Source organism: Pituophis catenifer, unplaced genomic scaffold (genome assembly GCF_029215685.1).
Source record: "Pituophis catenifer annectens isolate HBS135680 unplaced genomic scaffold, rPitCat1.0.hap2 SCAF_1, whole genome shotgun sequence".
In the NCBI taxonomy this organism is placed as follows: Eukaryota; Metazoa; Chordata; class Lepidosauria; order Squamata; family Colubridae; genus Pituophis; species Pituophis catenifer.
In genome coordinates, this window is record NW_027256881.1 from 192,206,071 (window position 1) to 192,224,697 (window position 18,627).

Below are 18,627 nucleotides of genomic sequence, written 5' to 3' on the forward strand. Positions count from 1 at the left end.
CTGTTCTGTTCTGTTCTGTTCTGTTCTGTTCTAAAACTGTATCAGATGTCTGCTTGTATTATAAATACATTTCTGCCAGGGAAGAAATGAAAGTGGGAAGGGGCAGAAGGGAAAAAATAACTTATTCTGAATTTCTATAGGCTCCAGGTACTTCTATTTCAAGTTCATTCTAAAAATTCTCCGAAAACTCTTTGCCACTCTTTGACAGCAGTAGACACTCTTATCGAATATAAGGAACGCTGGGAAATGTAGTCAATCCGTGTTTGATAGCCTAGAACGCTGCTATTAAGTAAGCGAGAAACCGCTCTTCGGGTGACATTTCACTTAACCCTTTCCTTCCCAACGTTGACTGCTTGGACTTAACATAAGCAATAATTCGGGGGGCGGGGTGGAGGAAGGAAGTCCCGCCTTCTGTCTTGCCTCTAATTGGAGGACAAGTAAGCGGAAGCGACGTCATTCCTGTAAACGGGCATATGCTATGGTGGGAAGTTGGTGGCTCGGGTAAGTTACAAGGCCGGCTGTCGCGGGGAGCGGGCTTTCTGACGTCGTTTCCTCGCAGCCGCAGCTCTGGCTTCTTCTCCGGTTTTGAGCCCTCCATGTCGATCGCCGGGTGGTGGGAGGAGGGCAGGGGAGGGAGCGACGGGCCAACGACCGTTGGGGGAAGCTTGGGCTTCCCAGCTGGCGGGACGATCCGAAGGAAACTTTCCCAAACCATCCGCAGATCCCCAGAACCGGTGCTCGTAGGAAGCGACTCCTTACTTCATTGCAACACGTGTAGATGTGTGTGTGCATGTCTGAACGTGGCCGTACGCGATCTTCCTTTTCCCCGCCTGAAATCAGGCTGTGCTGGGAAGTATTATGAGTTGCCCCAGCATCATTGCTTCCCTTGCCCTCGACGGAGAAGGTGATCCGATAAAAAAAACCTTGCCAATTCGCAGAATCTTCTTCCTTCCTTCCTTCCTTCTTTCCTTCCTTCCTTCCTTCTCCTCCCCCCCCCCATCCATCATCCTTATTATCATTATTATTTTTCATCACACAGTCAGCTGGACGTTCATACTTGGTTTGGCGTTTTTGTCTACCTATCTGGTCCTTACCAAGGACCTGGGATAGGTAGATATGGATGATGATGATGATTTGGCTGTTCTCCACAACTGTTTATCCTAGCAATATTTGTTTTTGTTTTGTTTTGTTTTTTGTCATGAGACTTAGAAATAACATGAAGCCAATTTCCAAGATTTCTGTTAAAATGGAGAGCTGTCTGGGTTTTCTTGATGTAAGGGCTGCTATGATTTGTCACTTTCGGTTGCTGAATGTTGAGGACACCAATATTGCATAGCGATTTTGGGACATGTGGGGAAAGGTTTTTTTTTTTAAACAGGGAAGTAGATAGGTCTAAAATTACTATAGTCACATGTTTTCTAACATCACTTTCATCTTTGTTTCACAAGTAGATACAGGTAGTCTTCAACTTACAACAGTTCATTTAGTGACTGTTCAGAATTACAGCGGCACTGAAAAAAGGGACTCACGGCCATTTTTCACACTTATGACCTTTGCATGATCCCCATGGTCACGTGATTTACATTCGGATAATTGACAAATGACTCACATTTATGACGGTTGCAGTGTCCTGGAGTCATGTGATTTCCTTTTATAACCTTCTGACAAGCACAGTCAATGAGGAAGCCAGCAACCCCCAACAGCCATGTTACTAATTTAAAAACTGCAGTGATTCCCTTAACAAATTAGGTGAGAAAAGTCATAACATGGAGCAAACTCACAAATTTCTCGACAACATAAATTTTGGACTCAACTGTGGTCATAAGTTGAGGACTACATGTACTGACCACCCTCATCAAATGCACCACAACCACATTGTCAGTTCTCCCAGGTAAACCAGAAAGGAAATACATTCAGTTACTAATGCTAGTTTATTGTAAGGCTATATTAACAGAATCTTGCAAATCTGAAATTACAGATCTCCCACAGTGATTTATAATGCCTCGTCCATTAAGGCAGGTCTCTTCTAAGTTTCTATCTCTCACCTTTTAAGCAACTGCAGGTTCCCCCCTTTTATCTCCTTTCCTAGTTAGGATCTCTCCATCTTGTCTCTCAAGGTCACTCTTGCATATTGTTACACATATTCAGTATACAGGTAGTCCTTGGTTCATGACAGTAATTGGCACATTTGCTAAGCGATGTGGTCATAAAGCACAACATCACATGATGTTGCCAATTTATGACAATTCCAGTTGCAGTCCCAAAGGTGCTTTTTTTAGGAGACAACTGGACTTCCTTGTTTTTTCTTTAAAGACTTTTCACTTCTCATCCAAGAAGCTTCTTCAGCTCTGACAGGATAGTGGGGAATGGAAGGATTTATACTCCTTGCAGCAGGGGTGAAATGCTCCCGGTTCGGACAATCCGGTAGCGATGGTTCGGAGAACTGGTAGCAAAAATCCCTGCTTGCGCCCCCCCCCCCAATGCCCAGCTGAGACACATGATCATCAGAGGCTTTTTTTTTTACTTTTAAAAACATTTTTTCTACAACCTCTTCGACCGAAAAAATGCTTTTAAAAGTAAAAAAAAAAAGCCTCTTGATGATCGCGCGGCTCAGCTGGGATTGTCAGAGGCTTTTAAAAGCAGTTTTTTACAACCTCTTCAGCCGAAGAGGCTGTAGAAAAAAGTGCTTTTAAAAGCCTCTGATGATCCCAGCTGAGTTGCCTGATCGTCAGAGGCTTTTAAAAGCATTTTTTTCTACAGCCTCTTCAGCTGAAGAGGTAGAAAAAATGCTTTTAAAAGTTAAAATAAATAGTTGTTCATGCCCACCTGATCACATTACCCTCCCCCCCCCCCAAAGCCACGTCCACAGAACTGGTAGTAACATCTTACATTTCACCACTGCCTTGCAGACTGCTGAACATTTGCATCCTTTCAGAGGGTTGTTGAAGCACTTGGAGGTTTATCTGTGACCTCAGGGTCACCTGAGTAGTGCTCCTGGTTCCTGTAGTCTGCAATTTTTTTCTCTCTGGAAATCCATTCCTACTCCCACACCATTCAAAGGGTGTTCATCCCAAATTGTACAGCTAAAAGACTGAGAATCTCTACAGACTTCCAGTTGCAGTGTTTAGACAAATCCTCCATGATTATTAGGTGCAATATTACATGTGACTTTCTTGCTGGTTTCTCTATTGACTTTGCTTGTCGGAAGCCAGCACTTACAGTAGCAAATGGCAATCATGTGGCCACAGGTTACTGTAGTCATTGTAATTGTGAGCTGGTTGCCAAGCATCTGAATTGTAATCACATGACCGCAGGACACTGCGGCTTTCGTAACTTTGTACAGTTGCTGAACAAATGGTCATTAACTGAGGATTCGAGGTGGCGCAGTGGTTAGAGTGCAGTACTGCAGGCTACTTCAGCTGAATGCTAGCTGCAGTTCAGCAGATAGTATCTCACCGGCTCAAGGTTGACTCAGCCTTCCATCCTTCCAAGGTGGGTAAAATGAGGACCCAGATTGTTGTGGGCAATATGCTAACTCTGTAAACCGCTTAGAGAGGGCTGTAATGTAAATAAGTCCTCCCTGAAAATATTTAAACACAGAGCTGGAAATCAGGTAAGACAGCAAGAGGAGCTCCATCTTGCTCCATACACCCCAAAATAATAAGACCTCCCCGAAAATAAGGCCAAGCGCTTATTTTGGGGTTCAAAAAATATAAGACAGGGTCTTATTTCCAGGGAAACACAGTACTTGGGGGAAAAGGCAGTCTAAGACATTGTGTTACAAAGTAACGAGATAATAACTGATTATATACATCAACTTGATGTATAAAGCAATAAATGATCCTAATAAAGTACTTACACAGTTGAAAAACATGTTCAATTCATAATTTAGTAATGTAGATTTAGTCTCTTACTTTGAAAAATAAGTGATGACAGTTTGAAGTGTAAGGAGGGAGAGCGAGGCTGCAGAGTAATGGAGACGATGGAAAATGATGATGATTAGTAGGTGGAGGAGATGTGGATGCAGGCTTTGTATGAAATGTGATCATATTAGAACTGCAGGGCCTTGGTATATATATCTTCTGTCCTTGGATCTTTGCTTAATAATAATGTCTGTTGTTTTGCTATCTTCTTTCTTTCAAAAAGAAGCTTGTTTGTTTATTTGTTTGACTACTTTATTAAATTTATATGCTGCCCATCTCACTATCCAAAATTGCCTATATATCTCCAAATAAAATTGAAATCCAGAGGCTACTATACTGTTCCTTTCTGTATTATAATTGCTATTTTCTAGCCATTTCTATTTTTCTAAAATTTTCTCAGAACTGACTGTTTTGGAGGTTTTGTTCTTTCAAAAAAAAAAAAAAAAGATTTTATACAAGTAGTCCTTAACTTACAACCACAATTGAACCCATAATTTATGCTGCTAAGTGAGAAATTTGTTAAGTGAGTTTTGCCCCATTTTACAACTTTTCCTGCCACAAGTTGTTAAGTGAATCACTGCATTGTTAAATTAATTACAGTGTTGTTAAGTGAATCTAGCTTCCCCCATTGACCTTGCTTGTCAGAAGGTCGAAAAGCAGATCACATGACCCTAGTACAGTGATGGCTAACCTTTTTTTCCTTGGGTGCCGAAAGCGTGCACATGCACATGATTGTGTGTGCCCACACCCATAATGCAATGTCCCTCAGCACCCCCTGCCCCCCCTGTGTATGTACACATGCCCCCCTGCGCTACCCCGCCCCCTGTGCATGCGTGCACAAACCCCCCTGCACCCCGTTTTGGGCCTAGCAGGCCTCTCTGAAACCTTCTGGGACCAAAAATGGGGTGCGGGGGGGTATACCACACACCCCCGTGCATGCGTGCGTGACACCCCCCGCGCATGCACGCATGTCTCCCGCATGCATGGCAGAAACCCAAAAATCAGGTGGCCAGCGGCAGGTGCGCGCGCATGCACGGTGGAGCTGACCTAGGGTTACGGCTCCATGTTCCCATAGAGATGGCTCCGTGTGCCACCTGTGGCATGTGTGCCATAGGTTCGCCATCACGGCCCTAAGACATGCAGCCATCATAAATATGAGTCAGTTGCCAATCAGCCGGATTTTAATCATATGACCATGGGGATGCTGCAGCTGTCATAAGTGTGTAAAACAGTTATAAGTCACTTTTTTCAGTGCTGTTATAATTTTGAATGGTCGCTAAATAAACTGTTGTAAGTTGAAGATTAACCTGTAATGGCTTTGCTGGACTTTTCTTCACCTTCTACTTGGCCATCAGCAGCAAGTGTTGCAGATCTTTTATTGAAAGTTCTCTGCAGATGGGACTGAAACAATTTAGATCTTGCTTTGTGGGAGCAAATTGTATTTCTCTCACAAAGCAAGCTGGGTTCAACGAAGTACTGGAAGAAGACTTACTTAGATCTGGCTTCTTCCTGTACTTCGTTGAACCCAGCTTGCTTTGTGAGAGCAATACAATTTGTCTTTATTTTGGGCAGCTCTTTTATACAGCAAAGCCTTTCAAATCACATATGAAATCAGGTAGAAGCCACCAAACACCATTGTTAGTGGCTTCTCATTTCTTGTGAGAAAATATGCCTCTGATATCTTTATTATCGGATCTTCAATCGAAACATTTAACAGATGTTCTATCTCTTCAAATTCTTTGTCTTGTTCTAATAGACTTTCTACACTTGTTCTTCCTTTAAAAAAAAAACAAACCTGGCTTTTATATTATTAACATTTCTTCTGATTGCCCATGATGTCTCTTCATTTAAGCAGAAACACGCACAGTGTCACATCTTCTTTTGTTTCTTTTCAAAGCACTGAGAATTTCAAACTTTTCTTCAATCAATAAAGCTTTTCTTTCTCCGCTTGAAATGTTATTACCACCGTGCTTTGTTCACACATCCTTTTCAGTATACAGATTTATTAAGCAGGTGAAAGTACACTTTAACAGTAATAATTAACAAAATTAAAAAAAAAAACCAGACAGATGCAAAAGGCGCTAACCAAATAGTGCATGCATGGCACACGTACTGGCTCGAATAGGCAGTAAAAACAAAGCAACAAGCCATTGCATTCAGCTCGCTAGAGCTTGCGATATTCACGTATCATTTCTTATTAGTGCAGAATTGAAACTCATGCAATTGAAACTTTGTGTTTTACAGATATTGTTCTCTTATTTATCAATCATGTATGACAGTGGCCCCCAACCTTTTGGGCACCAGGGACCCTTTCCGTGGAGAGAGGTTTTTTCCGTGGACCGGAGCGGGTGTAGTTTCACATACTGCCTGCATTCCACGGATGGGGGCTTCGCTTGTTTGCATGGCCTGGTTTTTGGCACGCTGTGGACTGATGGCAGTCCACGGACCCGGGGTTAGGGACCCCTGATGTATGAACAAATTCTTGTATATTAACGTGCTATATAAGAACTATGCTGTGAAAGCTCTGATAGGTATAAATTAAATTAAATTAATTCATTTAATTAACTGAAAAGCAGATAATTTTATTGTTGACAGCAATATTAGTTTATGGCTGCTTATGATTTTTGTCTTAACAATACCAGAAACCTCATTTGTTTTTTCTATAGATTAATTATTTTTGCTGGTAAGAATAACAGTAATATTCCACATTGATTTTTGGAACGCTTACATTGGAAATTCAGAGTTTTAAAGTGGAAGAAGAGGGAATGAAGAGTAGCAGAAATGAATGTAAGTATTTTTTTAAAATTGAGTATTAAATTATAAATTTGATGAATTCAGCAAATCCACTTCATTGGTATTTTGTGGGTCCTGAAAGTACAGCTTTTTGCCCAGGCTTTTGATGAGGAAGATCGACACCCTTTTTCTTCCTTTTTTGTTTTTTTGTTCCCATCTGCAACAATTATTTTCTCTGCCAGCTTTCTTTCTTTCTTTGCTTTGTGTTTTGCATATTTTTTTTACAATGCTTTTTACAATCTGCAAACTGTTCAGAGTCACTGGAAGTCAGGTGGCATAGACCTTTAATATATTATGGTTGGTCGCATAGTCAACCAATTTTTTAGACTGGATTTGACTTTTTTTTATCCACCTATCAAGTCCTTCCCAAGGACTGAGATAGGCAGATGTTGTTTGATGGTATTAAAGGTATCAGGATGAAGAGCCATGATGGCACAGTGGTTAGAATGCAGTATTGCAGGTTAACTCTGTTGACTGCCAGCAGTTTGATCCTGACTGTCTCAAGGTTGACTCGGCCTTCCATCGTTCCGAGGTCGGTAAAATGGGGGCAATATGCTGATTCTGTAAACCTCTTAGAGAGGGCCATAAAGCACCATGAATATAAGTCTAAATGCTATTGCTAAGTATGCTATTCCAAGTAAAGCTGCTTTTGCAATTGACCAGTGGTGTCCAGATCAGGGTGGATTTAAATCACAATTTAAATCATGATTTAAATCACTAGTAAAAAGGCTTGATTTAAATCAACTCGATTTAAATCATAATTTTTAAAGAGCAACTGTCATCTCTGCTACTCCTTTGACCCACTGTTGACTCACCGATAGTCCCAGTGTTGCAGAATATACAGCCTCATGCTACATAACTAAGCTCCATTTCATGCTGAATAAACTAAATTATTTATGTATCTTAAATAGAAAACTATCTTATGATAGATTTTTACCCCAAAAGTTTTTTATTAAAATAAATTCGATAAAAATCAAAAAAATCCGATTTAAAATAAAAAAAAATCTGATTTTTTTGATTTTTTTAAAAAAAAATCATTGATTTTTATCCACCTGGTTCAGATGATGTTCCAGAGGTTTTGGAATTGCACCCGGGGCACCTATAACTGTTGACATTATCTATGCTTCATTTTGCCATGTAGTCGTTCTACTTCTCTTATTATTTTCATTATTATATCATGAAAACTTAAATTTAAAGAGAGGGCACGTGAGTAAATATTGCTGGTACTCTTTCACAAGCAATAATAACCTGTGACTAGGATATTGGAAGAGGACTATGCTAGGTCAAAACATTTCATTCAGCATTATCTATGATGACTGTCAAGGACTGTCAGGGGTTCAACCAACATTTTTTCTTTTTTTTTTATTGCAAAAGTTTTACAATTACATTTTCACCCCTTTTTTTCACCCCCCCCACCTCCCTCCCCAAACTTCCCGTCCTCCCTAACCCTCCCTAATCCTCCCCCCCCCCAGACTTCCCTATTATGTACTCATAACTAATAACACTGATATATAAACCTGAACCCATCCTTCCCCCTATATAATTTTTCCTCTTTTTCTCTTTACATTAAGATATTTCTAGTACATTATTTTCAAATAAAAGCTATTTGATACTTTCTAGTTTGGTATTTGTTCTGAACATATTCTATCCACCTTTTCCATTCCCATTCATAAGTCTCTTGTGAACAATCCTTTAAGTATGCTGAAATCTTCGCCATCTCTGCAAAACTAGCCATCTTCAAAGTCCACTCCTCGATAGTAGGCAAAGCTTCATTCTTCCAATATTTACCTATCAACAATCTTGCTGCAGTTATCATATACAATATTAGTTTTATTTCACCCCGTGTAAAACCCTTAACTATACCCAATAAAAACAATTGTGGAGAGAATTGAATTTTTTTCTTCAAAACATTCTGCATAACCCACCATATTTTTATCCAAAAAGCCTTAACTTTCCTACAGGTCCACCAAACATGATAATACGTAGCATCCAAACATTCGCATCTCCAACATTTTGGCTGAACATTAGGGTACATACATGACAACTTTTTAGGATCTAAATGCCATCTATAAAACATTTTATAAAAGTTTTCCCTCAGGTTCTGCGACTGTGTAAATTTAACATTCTGAACCCAAATTTTTTCCCATGTTTCCAACATCACTGGTTCTTCAAAATTTTGTGCCCACTTAATCATACGCGCAAACCAACATTTTTTCAATGGTATCTGACAACTATAGGAATTAAACCTGGGAATTTTTGCATGAAAAGCATGTATTCTGCAACTGCAGGTAGCAAATGGTGCTAAAGAAGACTTTTTATGCCTAAAGAAGACTAAAACTCCCAGCTCCTAGTCTATTCCCTTAACTCTGACACCAATTCCCTCAATGTTTATGGATGTTTCCAAAGTGCTTATGCGGAAGGCAATTTGAGTCTATGGAAGTATGATTGAAGCCCACACGCTAAATTTTATCTGAGGAGAATTGTATACTTATTTGTATAATGCGGTTATGATCATGTTATAGTGTCTACTACGTAGTCAATATTTTATTGAGAACAGTTATGTAGTTGTTATTACTTGGTAGTTGGCTAACTGCAAATTTTACTGATGTTTTATGTCAAATGCTGTATTTTCTTTATTAAAATATTTGTAGCCTGGCTATTACCTTAAGGAATCAGAGTTGGTTACAATCCATATATTTGATAAACTAGAATAATAAAATGAAGTAAAAATGAACAGTATAAAATTTAACATGGTAATATTTATTACATTATTATACTACTTCCCATTAAATAATCTCAAATCAATTCACAATAAAATGTATTACAATAAAGTGTAGTACAATAATAGAAAGATATAGATTTTTCCAAAAGAGGGTAAGGCTGATTTAAAATAGCTGGTTTCTCAGTGCCATTTTAACACATTTTGTAATGATCGCAGGTACAGTATGGGGTTGCATGTACGTGAAAAAAAGTCATATTACTTCTTTGTGAGTTTACATTTTTGCATTTCATTTCTCTTAAGTTAATGTTTATTATGTAAAATTTAAATGCTTTTATGTTTTAAAGTCTGGATCAAGCTGTGAAAGGAAGGAATCTTACCATACTCGCCAGAGAAGTGCCTCCCCAGAAGACAGGTAAAATGTCTTTTTTTAAGGAATGCTGTGAAAACTCACTATAAATAATAATAGATTGTAATGGGGAGATGGGAGGGGAGACAATTTCTTTAATATTTTAAAACGGCAGCCCCCAACCTTTTGGGCACCAGGGACTGGTTTCCATGGAGGGCGGTTTTTCCACAGATCAGGGGTGTGTATGGTTTCGCATGCTGCCTGGGTCCCACGTGTGCACGGATGGGGCTTCACGTGCTCAGCCCAGTTCCTGGCAATCCACCTACTAGTACCAGTCATGGTCCAGGGGTTGGGGATTCCTATTTTAAAATTTAAAATAGATTTAAAAGTATTGTAAGATTTGAGAATTCCCCTACTATAGTGATTTATTTTTTTTTAGGCAAGTTTTAAATCTGAGAAACTGATTGTTAGCTGAAGTGGCAAATACTCGGTTTACCTGCGAGGGTTAGTCATTTTAGATTAGCTGAGAATCTGGTAGTGGAAATACATCATATTTTTATTCTAATACTGTTTTGGAATAGGAATTGTTTTAAACCTAGATTTGCCTTTCTTTCAGACAGTTTTGATATTTGATGGAAAAGAAGTTAATTGAGGGGGACATTTCTTTCACTCTGATCTAAAGAACCAAGACAACTTCATAAATTGACAGGATTGGTTTTGGGTCTTCTGATCAAAGGAAGATGCAGACAACAATGCTTGTAATTTGGGGATGTTGATGGATATGTGTGTCTTTCTCTTACACGCACATATGCACTATACACACATCACTTCACCTGTCGTGTGCTTTATTAGATATTTCATCAATAGGTGTTTTTGCAGGTGTCTCTAGCTTAGTTTCTTATGTTGCTGTTAATAAGTTGACATCTTCAGTCCAAGATTTATACGTTTTAAAGGTGCGCTAACAATTTTCTCAGTGTCCCCAGGGATATTGGTTACTCTCTTGATCTTCTCAGCAGAAAATTCTGCTGTTCTAAATATATTCCAGTTGTAGACAAATGCTAAGTGAACGTAGCTGAGTTCACAGAGAATCTCCTTCAGACTTACACAATTAGGAGTGGAGCCAATTGAAAAGATGGAAATGAATCCATCATGTGTGAGTGCATTTCCTTCTCTGCCCATTCTGATCTGGGGCCTCATTAGGATTCTGCTCCGCTCAAATCTCATTTCCAAATATTTGTATAGAAACTAGAAGTATGTTACATGTACAAATATCAGATATATTGAATATAAATATCCACTTACGAATGTTCTTTATTCCTTTGCTTCTTTCACTGTCATAATCAAGATGATACCTGTTTTGAAAGGATTGGGGTAGCAGTAGAAAATACGAAAAGGGAGGAAGGGATTAGGTGCAAGATTTATGGTGTAAATCTTGTAAAACTGATGAACCAAGGACTAATTCAAGGACATACATAAACACCGAGACTTCAGTGTTTAATTATACAAATAATATCAATCTTTTTTTTTACTTTTGCATATAGGGTAAAGTTCTGTGCAATACAAAGTTGACAGCTGAGGAACATTTGAAACACACTATTTGCTTTCCAAAGTTACACAATCCATTATATATTTATTTGTTATTTATTTATTTATTTACTTACTTATGCCTTCAGATCAGCGTTGACTCCTTGTAACTGCCTGCAGGTTTCTTGGCAGCATTTTTTGGGAAGTAGGCTTGCCAGTTCCTTCTTCCTAGGGCTGAGAAAGGTGACTGGCCAGCTGGCTTTGTGCCTAAGGCAGGACTATACAGGTAGTCCTCGATTTACGACCACAATTTATTTATGTTAAGTGAAAAAATCTGTTAAGTGAGTTTTGCTCCATTTTACGACTTTTCTTGCCACATTTGTTAAGTGAATCCCTGCAGTTGTTAAAGGTCCCAAGTCACTTTTTACGGTGCCGTTGTAACTTTGAACGGTCACTAAGTGAACTGTTGTAAGTCAAGGACTACCTGTAGTCACTGTTTCCTCATTTGTAGTCTGGTGCCTTAACCACGACACCCAACTGGCTCTCCACAAATTCTGTGATGTGTTTAACATTAATTGCTAATCAAGTTTTGCCCTTAACCCAGGAGTAGATCCATGGAGCGTAAGAGGTCTCAATCTCCACAAAACAAAGGCCATTTGGAACACAGAAGATCTGACAGAGAACATTCAGGAAGGGGGCATTACGATGACAGATACCCAGAACCAAGGTGAATGTCAAGTGCTTCTAAAAATTCTGAACTTTGCGTTGTTTAATTGCTGATGTTTTTGTAAGCTTTCGTAGGGTGTGCTGATTAGGATTTTGCTTAAAATAAGTTTTAGAACTGATGAATGGTAAATATTGGCATCATATTTAAAATTTACTTTTTCTTTCTTTTATACTTTGAACATGAAATATGTAGATTTTTTTTTTTTATTTCAGAAGGAGAGAAAGACAGGAGAGAGAGAGAGAATCTGATTGGAAGAAGCACAGGAAGTCCCGGTCACCTGATAGAAGAAATGATACGGAGAAATCAGGAGTACAGGGCTCTCTTTTACGTGAGGAACCCCCTCAAAAGAAAAAGAAAGAGGAAGTGGATCCAATCCTTACACGGACTGGTGGTGCATACATTCCTCCAGCAAAGCTCAGGATGATGCAGGCACAAATCACTGATAAAAACAGGTATACCAGGATTTCTAAAAATTATATTTTATGTAAATTAAATTAAATTAAATTTTTCTCCAACATTCAGAAAAAAAAATCTTTTTACTTTCTTTCCAGTCCTCCACACCAATTATGGGTTTTTATTTCTTCTAATTTTAAAGTTCTCCAAATATTTTTGTCCAAAAGTCAGTTTGCTCTTCGGGTTTTGTCACTTTAAATTTCTGCTTTGGTCTTCTTCCTTCTTTTCTCCCATGCCCATTAGCCGCTATTATTTCGCTGGGACACTTTTAACAAGTTTAAAAATCTTTTTCTTTTTTTGTCTATGAGCTGGCAATCACTCACCCGGCATCAGTGCTCTGTTCAAATCACCGCTCCTGCTCAAAACGTAGTCCGGTTGCCCCAGCTTAGTGACGGCCACAATGGCTGCCGCTCCCGCTGCCGAGTCGGAGAGTATCCTCTGACCTCCGAGGAACTTGCCTGTTCCTCTTGGTCTTCCAATCTGCCTCTCCTTCTTCTCCGTCCCTACAAGACAGATCCGGTCTGAAGACTCCTTGGTAGCGGCTTGTCAGCCCGGGATTTCGCAGGGCTCATCGGAGCCCGCTATTTCCCTGACTGTCTCGCTGCGATGCTTCTGGTTGAATCTAGTGCCCACAATTTCTGAATGCAAGCTATTTCACTGGTTAATTGTCCTCACTTTTAGGAAGTTTCTCCTTGATTCCAGGTTGCTTCTCTCTTTTTAGTAGTTTCCAACCATTGTTTCTTGTCCTGCCCTCTGGTGCTTTGTAAAATAATTTGACCCCCTCTTCTTTGTGGCAGCCCCCCAAATATTGGAATACTGCTATCATGTCATCCCAAATTCTTCTTTTCTTTAGGCTAGTGTTTGTAGACTATTTTGCATTTGTAAAACTGAAGTGAGAGATGTGTCACTATGTTTAATGTTCCAGCTGATCATTCTTTTTGCTCTAGTTCTTTGCTTTTTGCCCATTAGTAAATTTGTATATTTTGAAAAACAGCTTAGCCTATCAAAGAATGAGCTGGGAAGCACTGAAGAAATCCATCAATGGTCTGATCAACAAGGTGAACGTTTCAAACATTGCCAACATTATAACTGAACTTCTTCAAGAAAACATTGTGAGAGGCAGGTAAGCATGAAATATGTACATAGCAGCCCTTTCTGCTCAGTTTAAATATGTGTGAATATTGATGTATATATATGAAACAATACTAGGGATAGAGAAAATGTGGGACATACCACATTGGGATCTGGGTAGTGGCTGTAGGTAGAGAGGAAAAGAACAATGATAAAGACAAGCACTGCCTCAATCACCCCATAAAATCCCTCTTAAGATCCCTGCAGATTTAATTTGAATATATTCCAACTCTTCACTGTGTCATTGCAGAATTCCTATTAACATAATGGGTTTGCTCTGAGTTTGAAGAAGACACATTTTATATTGCTTGCACAACCCGTAGATCTGGGCTTCTTGTTAAAAATACTCTACAATGTATTTATAGAGGCTCCTGCTTGAATCAAACTGGTATGTTCATTTTAAAATAAGAATGGCTTGTTAAAAGTTTATGCAAGCTTGCAGATAAATTGAAGATTTGTCCTTCGCAAATTCTTTTGAAGTCAAGATGTTTTATATATTTTGTGGGATTCTAATCCAGCGATCAAATTAGCTTTAAAGCTTTTAAAGCATGCAACGTGGCTTTTGTAATGTGTAATTTTTTTAAAAAAGCCAGGTCTTTAAAAAAAAGAAACAGATATTAACTGGAGCTCTGCCATATTACAATGGATATTTTCTGATCCATGACCACAAACTAGTTTGAATGGAGATGAAAGAATTGTGACTGCCTTCTAACTGTAGTGCTCAAAAATCAAACAGTTTCGGATTTGCTTTTTTAAATTCTTAAGTGTTCTTTTGTGCACTGGATTCCATTTTGCAATCTTATGGTATTCAAATACTGTAAAAAATGATGAAGTCTGCCTGATTAGGTTCTTGAGCTCTTCCGTTTATTGCCTTAGTAAAGTGACTGAATAAAAATAAGGCTTGTGTTTCATGGCAGTTTGTTCATATTACATAACAATCAATTTACCCTCTTGCTGGTTTTTTTAGTCCTGATAAGCTGTTGGGGAAATGAGTTTTCTGTCAGTGTTCCTCTTTGAGACAGGAGTAAGTAGCAGCCTCTGATGGATTCCTAATCCACAAATATCCTCTTCTGTCATGTTTCTTCTAAGTGCTTAATTAAAACACAGATTACCAGAAAATATCTTTATATCTGAATTAGGAGGCAAATTATACTTGTTGAACTTAATTTACTTTTCTATCCCAGTAACATTGATGACCTTGTATGTTAATGACTTTTGGCTTGCACCGATAAGCTTTCTCTATATGGGCTGTAGTTATGCTATTTTTCCTAATGGATTTTAGGTAGCAGAGTTATCATTATTCTGAAAATTACAAAGGTAGTAATTTGTTATACAGGTGATCCTCAATTTACAACTATAATTGAGCCCAGCATTTCTGTTTCTGATTGAAACATTTGTTAAGTGAATTTTAACAACATTTTACGACTTTTCTTGCTGCAGTTGTTAGGTGAAGCACTGCAGCTGTTAAGTTAGTAACATGTTAGCTTCCCCATTGATTTTGCTTGTGCAAAGGTCGCAAAAGATGATCACACGATGCAGGGACACTGCAGTTGTCACAATACGAGTCAGTTGCCAAGCATCCAAATTTTGGATCACATGACCATGGGAATGCTGCAACGGTCATAAGTGTGAAAAACCATTTTTTCAGTGCTTGTAACTTTGAATAGTCACTAAATGAACTGTTATAAATCGAGGACTACCTGTATTTAATTTGAAGAGAGCAGGATTTGGGAGTTGTTTGTAATAAAGTTTCTTTATCATTTTGCCTAGAACTAAGTGTTAACTATTCCTTTCTGAAATACTACCGGAAATTAATGTATAATATCACGATATAAACTTACAGCATGAAGAATAGTATCGCAGATGAAAAACCTAAAATGATCATAGTGAATATCATATGTTAGGCGATATGATAGCTTAGTGATAATACTGTGCGCTGGAGAAAATCCAATGCTTGTCTTCAAGCTATCATGTCATATATTTTAAGGGAGTCTAGTAAAGGATTAAGTCTGAATTTAGATGCATTAAGTTATATTAGTAGAAATGGATTTCTCTACCTACTTCTTCCCAGTGTAGCCCTTTCAGATTCTGCCCCCCCCCCCAAATATATTTCAGAGGGTCAGAGCTGCCGCTGATTGGGTAGACTGGTGGGGTGGATGGAATATCCATACAGGGAAGTCTTATCAATCAGATGAGAGTTAATCTCTTTGAAAACCTTTTAAGGAGCTAGGGGCAGTAAGGAAATTCATTTCCACGTGCCTTGTTGCCTGCATTTAAACTTAGATTAAATTATGTTTTCTTTAAAGGGTCTTTATGTCTCTCTTCTCATTTATAGGGGATTACTAGCAAGATCAATTTTGCAAGCCCAGAGTGCTTCCCCCATCTTCACTCATGTATATGCAGCTGTTGTAGCAATTATCAATTCCAAATTTCCAAATATTGGGGAACTGATTCTCAAGAGACTCATTTTAAATTTTCGTAAAGGATACAGAAGAAATGATAAGGTATGGAAAAAGCCATTGGAGAGGTTAATTGAATAAGGTTGAGTCTATTAAATTCTTTATATTTTGAGCTGCCTTAGGGAAATATGCTCAATCAGACTTATTTCCTAATTAGTGTACATGTATATAGTCATGAGGAGATCACAGAGAAGAAAGGGCCATATAATATTAATATTTACAGGAGTAAAAATCAATTGAAACTCAAAGTAATTTAATATAAGAAAAACAAAATGCTTTCTGTACAACAAAACTGAAAAAAGTATTGATTTAGTATATTCAATTAATTTTTGAAATGTTGCAAACGTATGTAAGACTGTACATGAAGAAGCAAAATATTGCTCTCTTGGTGTCCAAATATATTGTTGTTGTTGTTGTTTTGCCATTGTAAAAACTAAGAAGGAAAAAAAATCAAATCATCAAGGGTATAAAGAACAAATCCATGTTAAACAGAAGCAAATACTTACAATTCTGTAGCACAACAGTGAAGTGACAGTTGCATAAGAACTGGTTTATAAAAATGATTTATTTTTTTCATTGCTGTACACTATATTAAGCAAAAACAGACAAACCATATTATGGCTTATTGCTGCTTCTGAGCCAAGCCATAATACTATGTACTTATTAAGCCATAATTGTACAATACAATTTCTAAATTGATTGTAAATTTAATCATAGTTCAAGTAGGCCCACTAACTTAATCCCACTTTTTTGTTTGACCTGAAGATGGTTACTGGTAAATATTTTTTGTCTCTTTTCCAATAAAACTAGTAAGGGACAGGCAATTTCTCTCTTCTTTAATATTATAAAATGTTAAGTACTCCTATGAACCACTTGAATCCCCTCATGCTTGCATGAACAACTTGTAGCCCATAAACTCCCTGTTTGTGTCCTTTCCAGTCTCCTTTGTCTTGTTCAAGAATGACAGTATGATTTCTCATAATTTTGAAATATTAAATACACGAAAATGGGTATAAGACTTAAATCCAGGTCACAATTAAATAACCAAGGAAATTCCGCAAAATATGTCCCAGACAAACTACTCCTATATGTACATAATGTGGCTTTACTCGCTTCATGACCTTGCAGTGTCCCAAAACGTGTAGTGTAATGTTTCTCGTGCTTCAGTAGGTTATTCATCATGGCATAATGATAAAAAAATAAAGTAATTTAGAATAATGTATATCTTCGTGTTTTGTTTTGCAGCAACAGTGCCTGACAGCTTCCAAGTTTGTTGCACATCTTATGAATCAGAATGTGGTAAGCTATTTGTTGTAGGGACATCATAGTCTAGCTTTTGATTCTTACAAGATAATCTTCCCACAGGAACCAACAAAATGAGGAGCTGTGGTTATCTATTGATGTTTTATATCTCCTTTGCTGTCTACATTACTTCTTGTCATCATTTGTAATACGCTAAATTCAACCTGAATCATGTCAGAATCAGAACCACAATTTAGAACCACAATAGACAATTAAGAGCCATGGTGGTGCAGTGGTTAGAATCCAGTAGTGCTAGCTAATTCTGCTCACTGCCAGGAGTTCGATCCTGATCGGCTCAAGGTTGACTCAGTCTTCCATCCTTCTGAGGTCAGTAAAATGAGGATACAGATTGTTGAAGGCAATATGCTGACTCTGTAAACCGCTTAGAGAGGGCTGTAAAGCACAATGAAGCGGTATATAAGTTTAAGTGCTATTGCTATTAGTGAGATGCAGGCATTATGCTTTTTGCATTTAGTCATCATACATATTTAGGTAGCTTTCCTAATGAAGTGATTGAAGAAGCAGTCATACATTCTAACATATTTGAGGTGGCAATCTCATTTTTTAACGTAGTAAATTCAATTCACTTTTACCTACTAATATCACAGAATTAGGACTTTCTCAGAAATAAGTAGTAGCCGTTTGTTATGTGTGGAAGTTTTCCCTAAGCAATGCAGTCGTTAAGTGAGACATGTGACCTGGATAGCCTCCCAACCTCACTTCCTCCATGGTCATTAAGAGAGAATCATGTGACCATAACTTGCAATTTTACTGCTGGCTTCTCCATTAATTCTGTTTGTCAGAAGCTGGTAGTAAAGCACGCAAATGGTGATGCTGCAACCATGGAAACTGTGATGATCATAAACAGCTGCTGATTATGAAGCACCCAGATCTCACTCATTGTGAGGATGCTGCAAGTTATGAGTATGAGGACTGGTCATAAAGTTACAGGGCGCTCTCAACATCATTCAGTGAATGTTTGAAATTACAAAAGGTGCTGAATGAATGGTGGTTATGACAGGTCTTCGGAGTTCTGGCTGTCCCAGCAGCCTTGTGATCATGTGATTGCAATCTGGGCACTTGAAAATTGTCTCGCCGGTTCAAACCAGTTGTTATGCCATGTGATTGCCATTTGTAACCTTTCCTTCCAGCTTCCCCAGAAAGTCAATGGGGAAACTGGAAGGAAAGGTTCAAAGTTGCTGGGGTAAGCTTCCTTCATCTGCACACCCACTCCCAATCCCTCTGCA

The 18,627-nt window shown here is 38.3% G+C and overlaps 1 protein-coding gene across 3 annotated transcripts in view; it reads left to right on the plus strand.

The window, feature by feature from the left end:
* Positions 1-466: 466 nt before the first annotated feature.
* Positions 467-18,627, plus strand: part of CWC22 (CWC22 spliceosome associated protein homolog) — a 47,830-nt gene continuing 29,669 nt past the window's right edge. The window contains exons 1-8 of one of the 3 annotated variants that reach the window (XM_070952406.1): positions 467-501; positions 6,590-6,710; positions 9,783-9,850; positions 11,913-12,035; positions 12,248-12,487; positions 13,483-13,611; positions 15,955-16,123; positions 17,324-17,377. In XM_070952406.1, coding sequence (XP_070808507.1) covers positions 6,705-6,710; positions 9,783-9,850; positions 11,913-12,035; positions 12,248-12,487; positions 13,483-13,611; positions 15,955-16,123; positions 17,324-17,377 — 789 coding nt within the window. In that variant the 5' untranslated portion in view covers positions 467-501; positions 6,590-6,704. Of the gene's footprint in view, positions 502-6,589; positions 6,711-9,782; positions 9,851-10,430; positions 10,543-11,912; positions 12,036-12,247; positions 12,488-13,482; positions 13,612-15,954; positions 16,124-17,323; positions 17,378-18,627 lie in introns of those variants that run through there. The other 2 variants (XM_070953190.1, XM_070953986.1) reach the window with 2 other exon arrangements.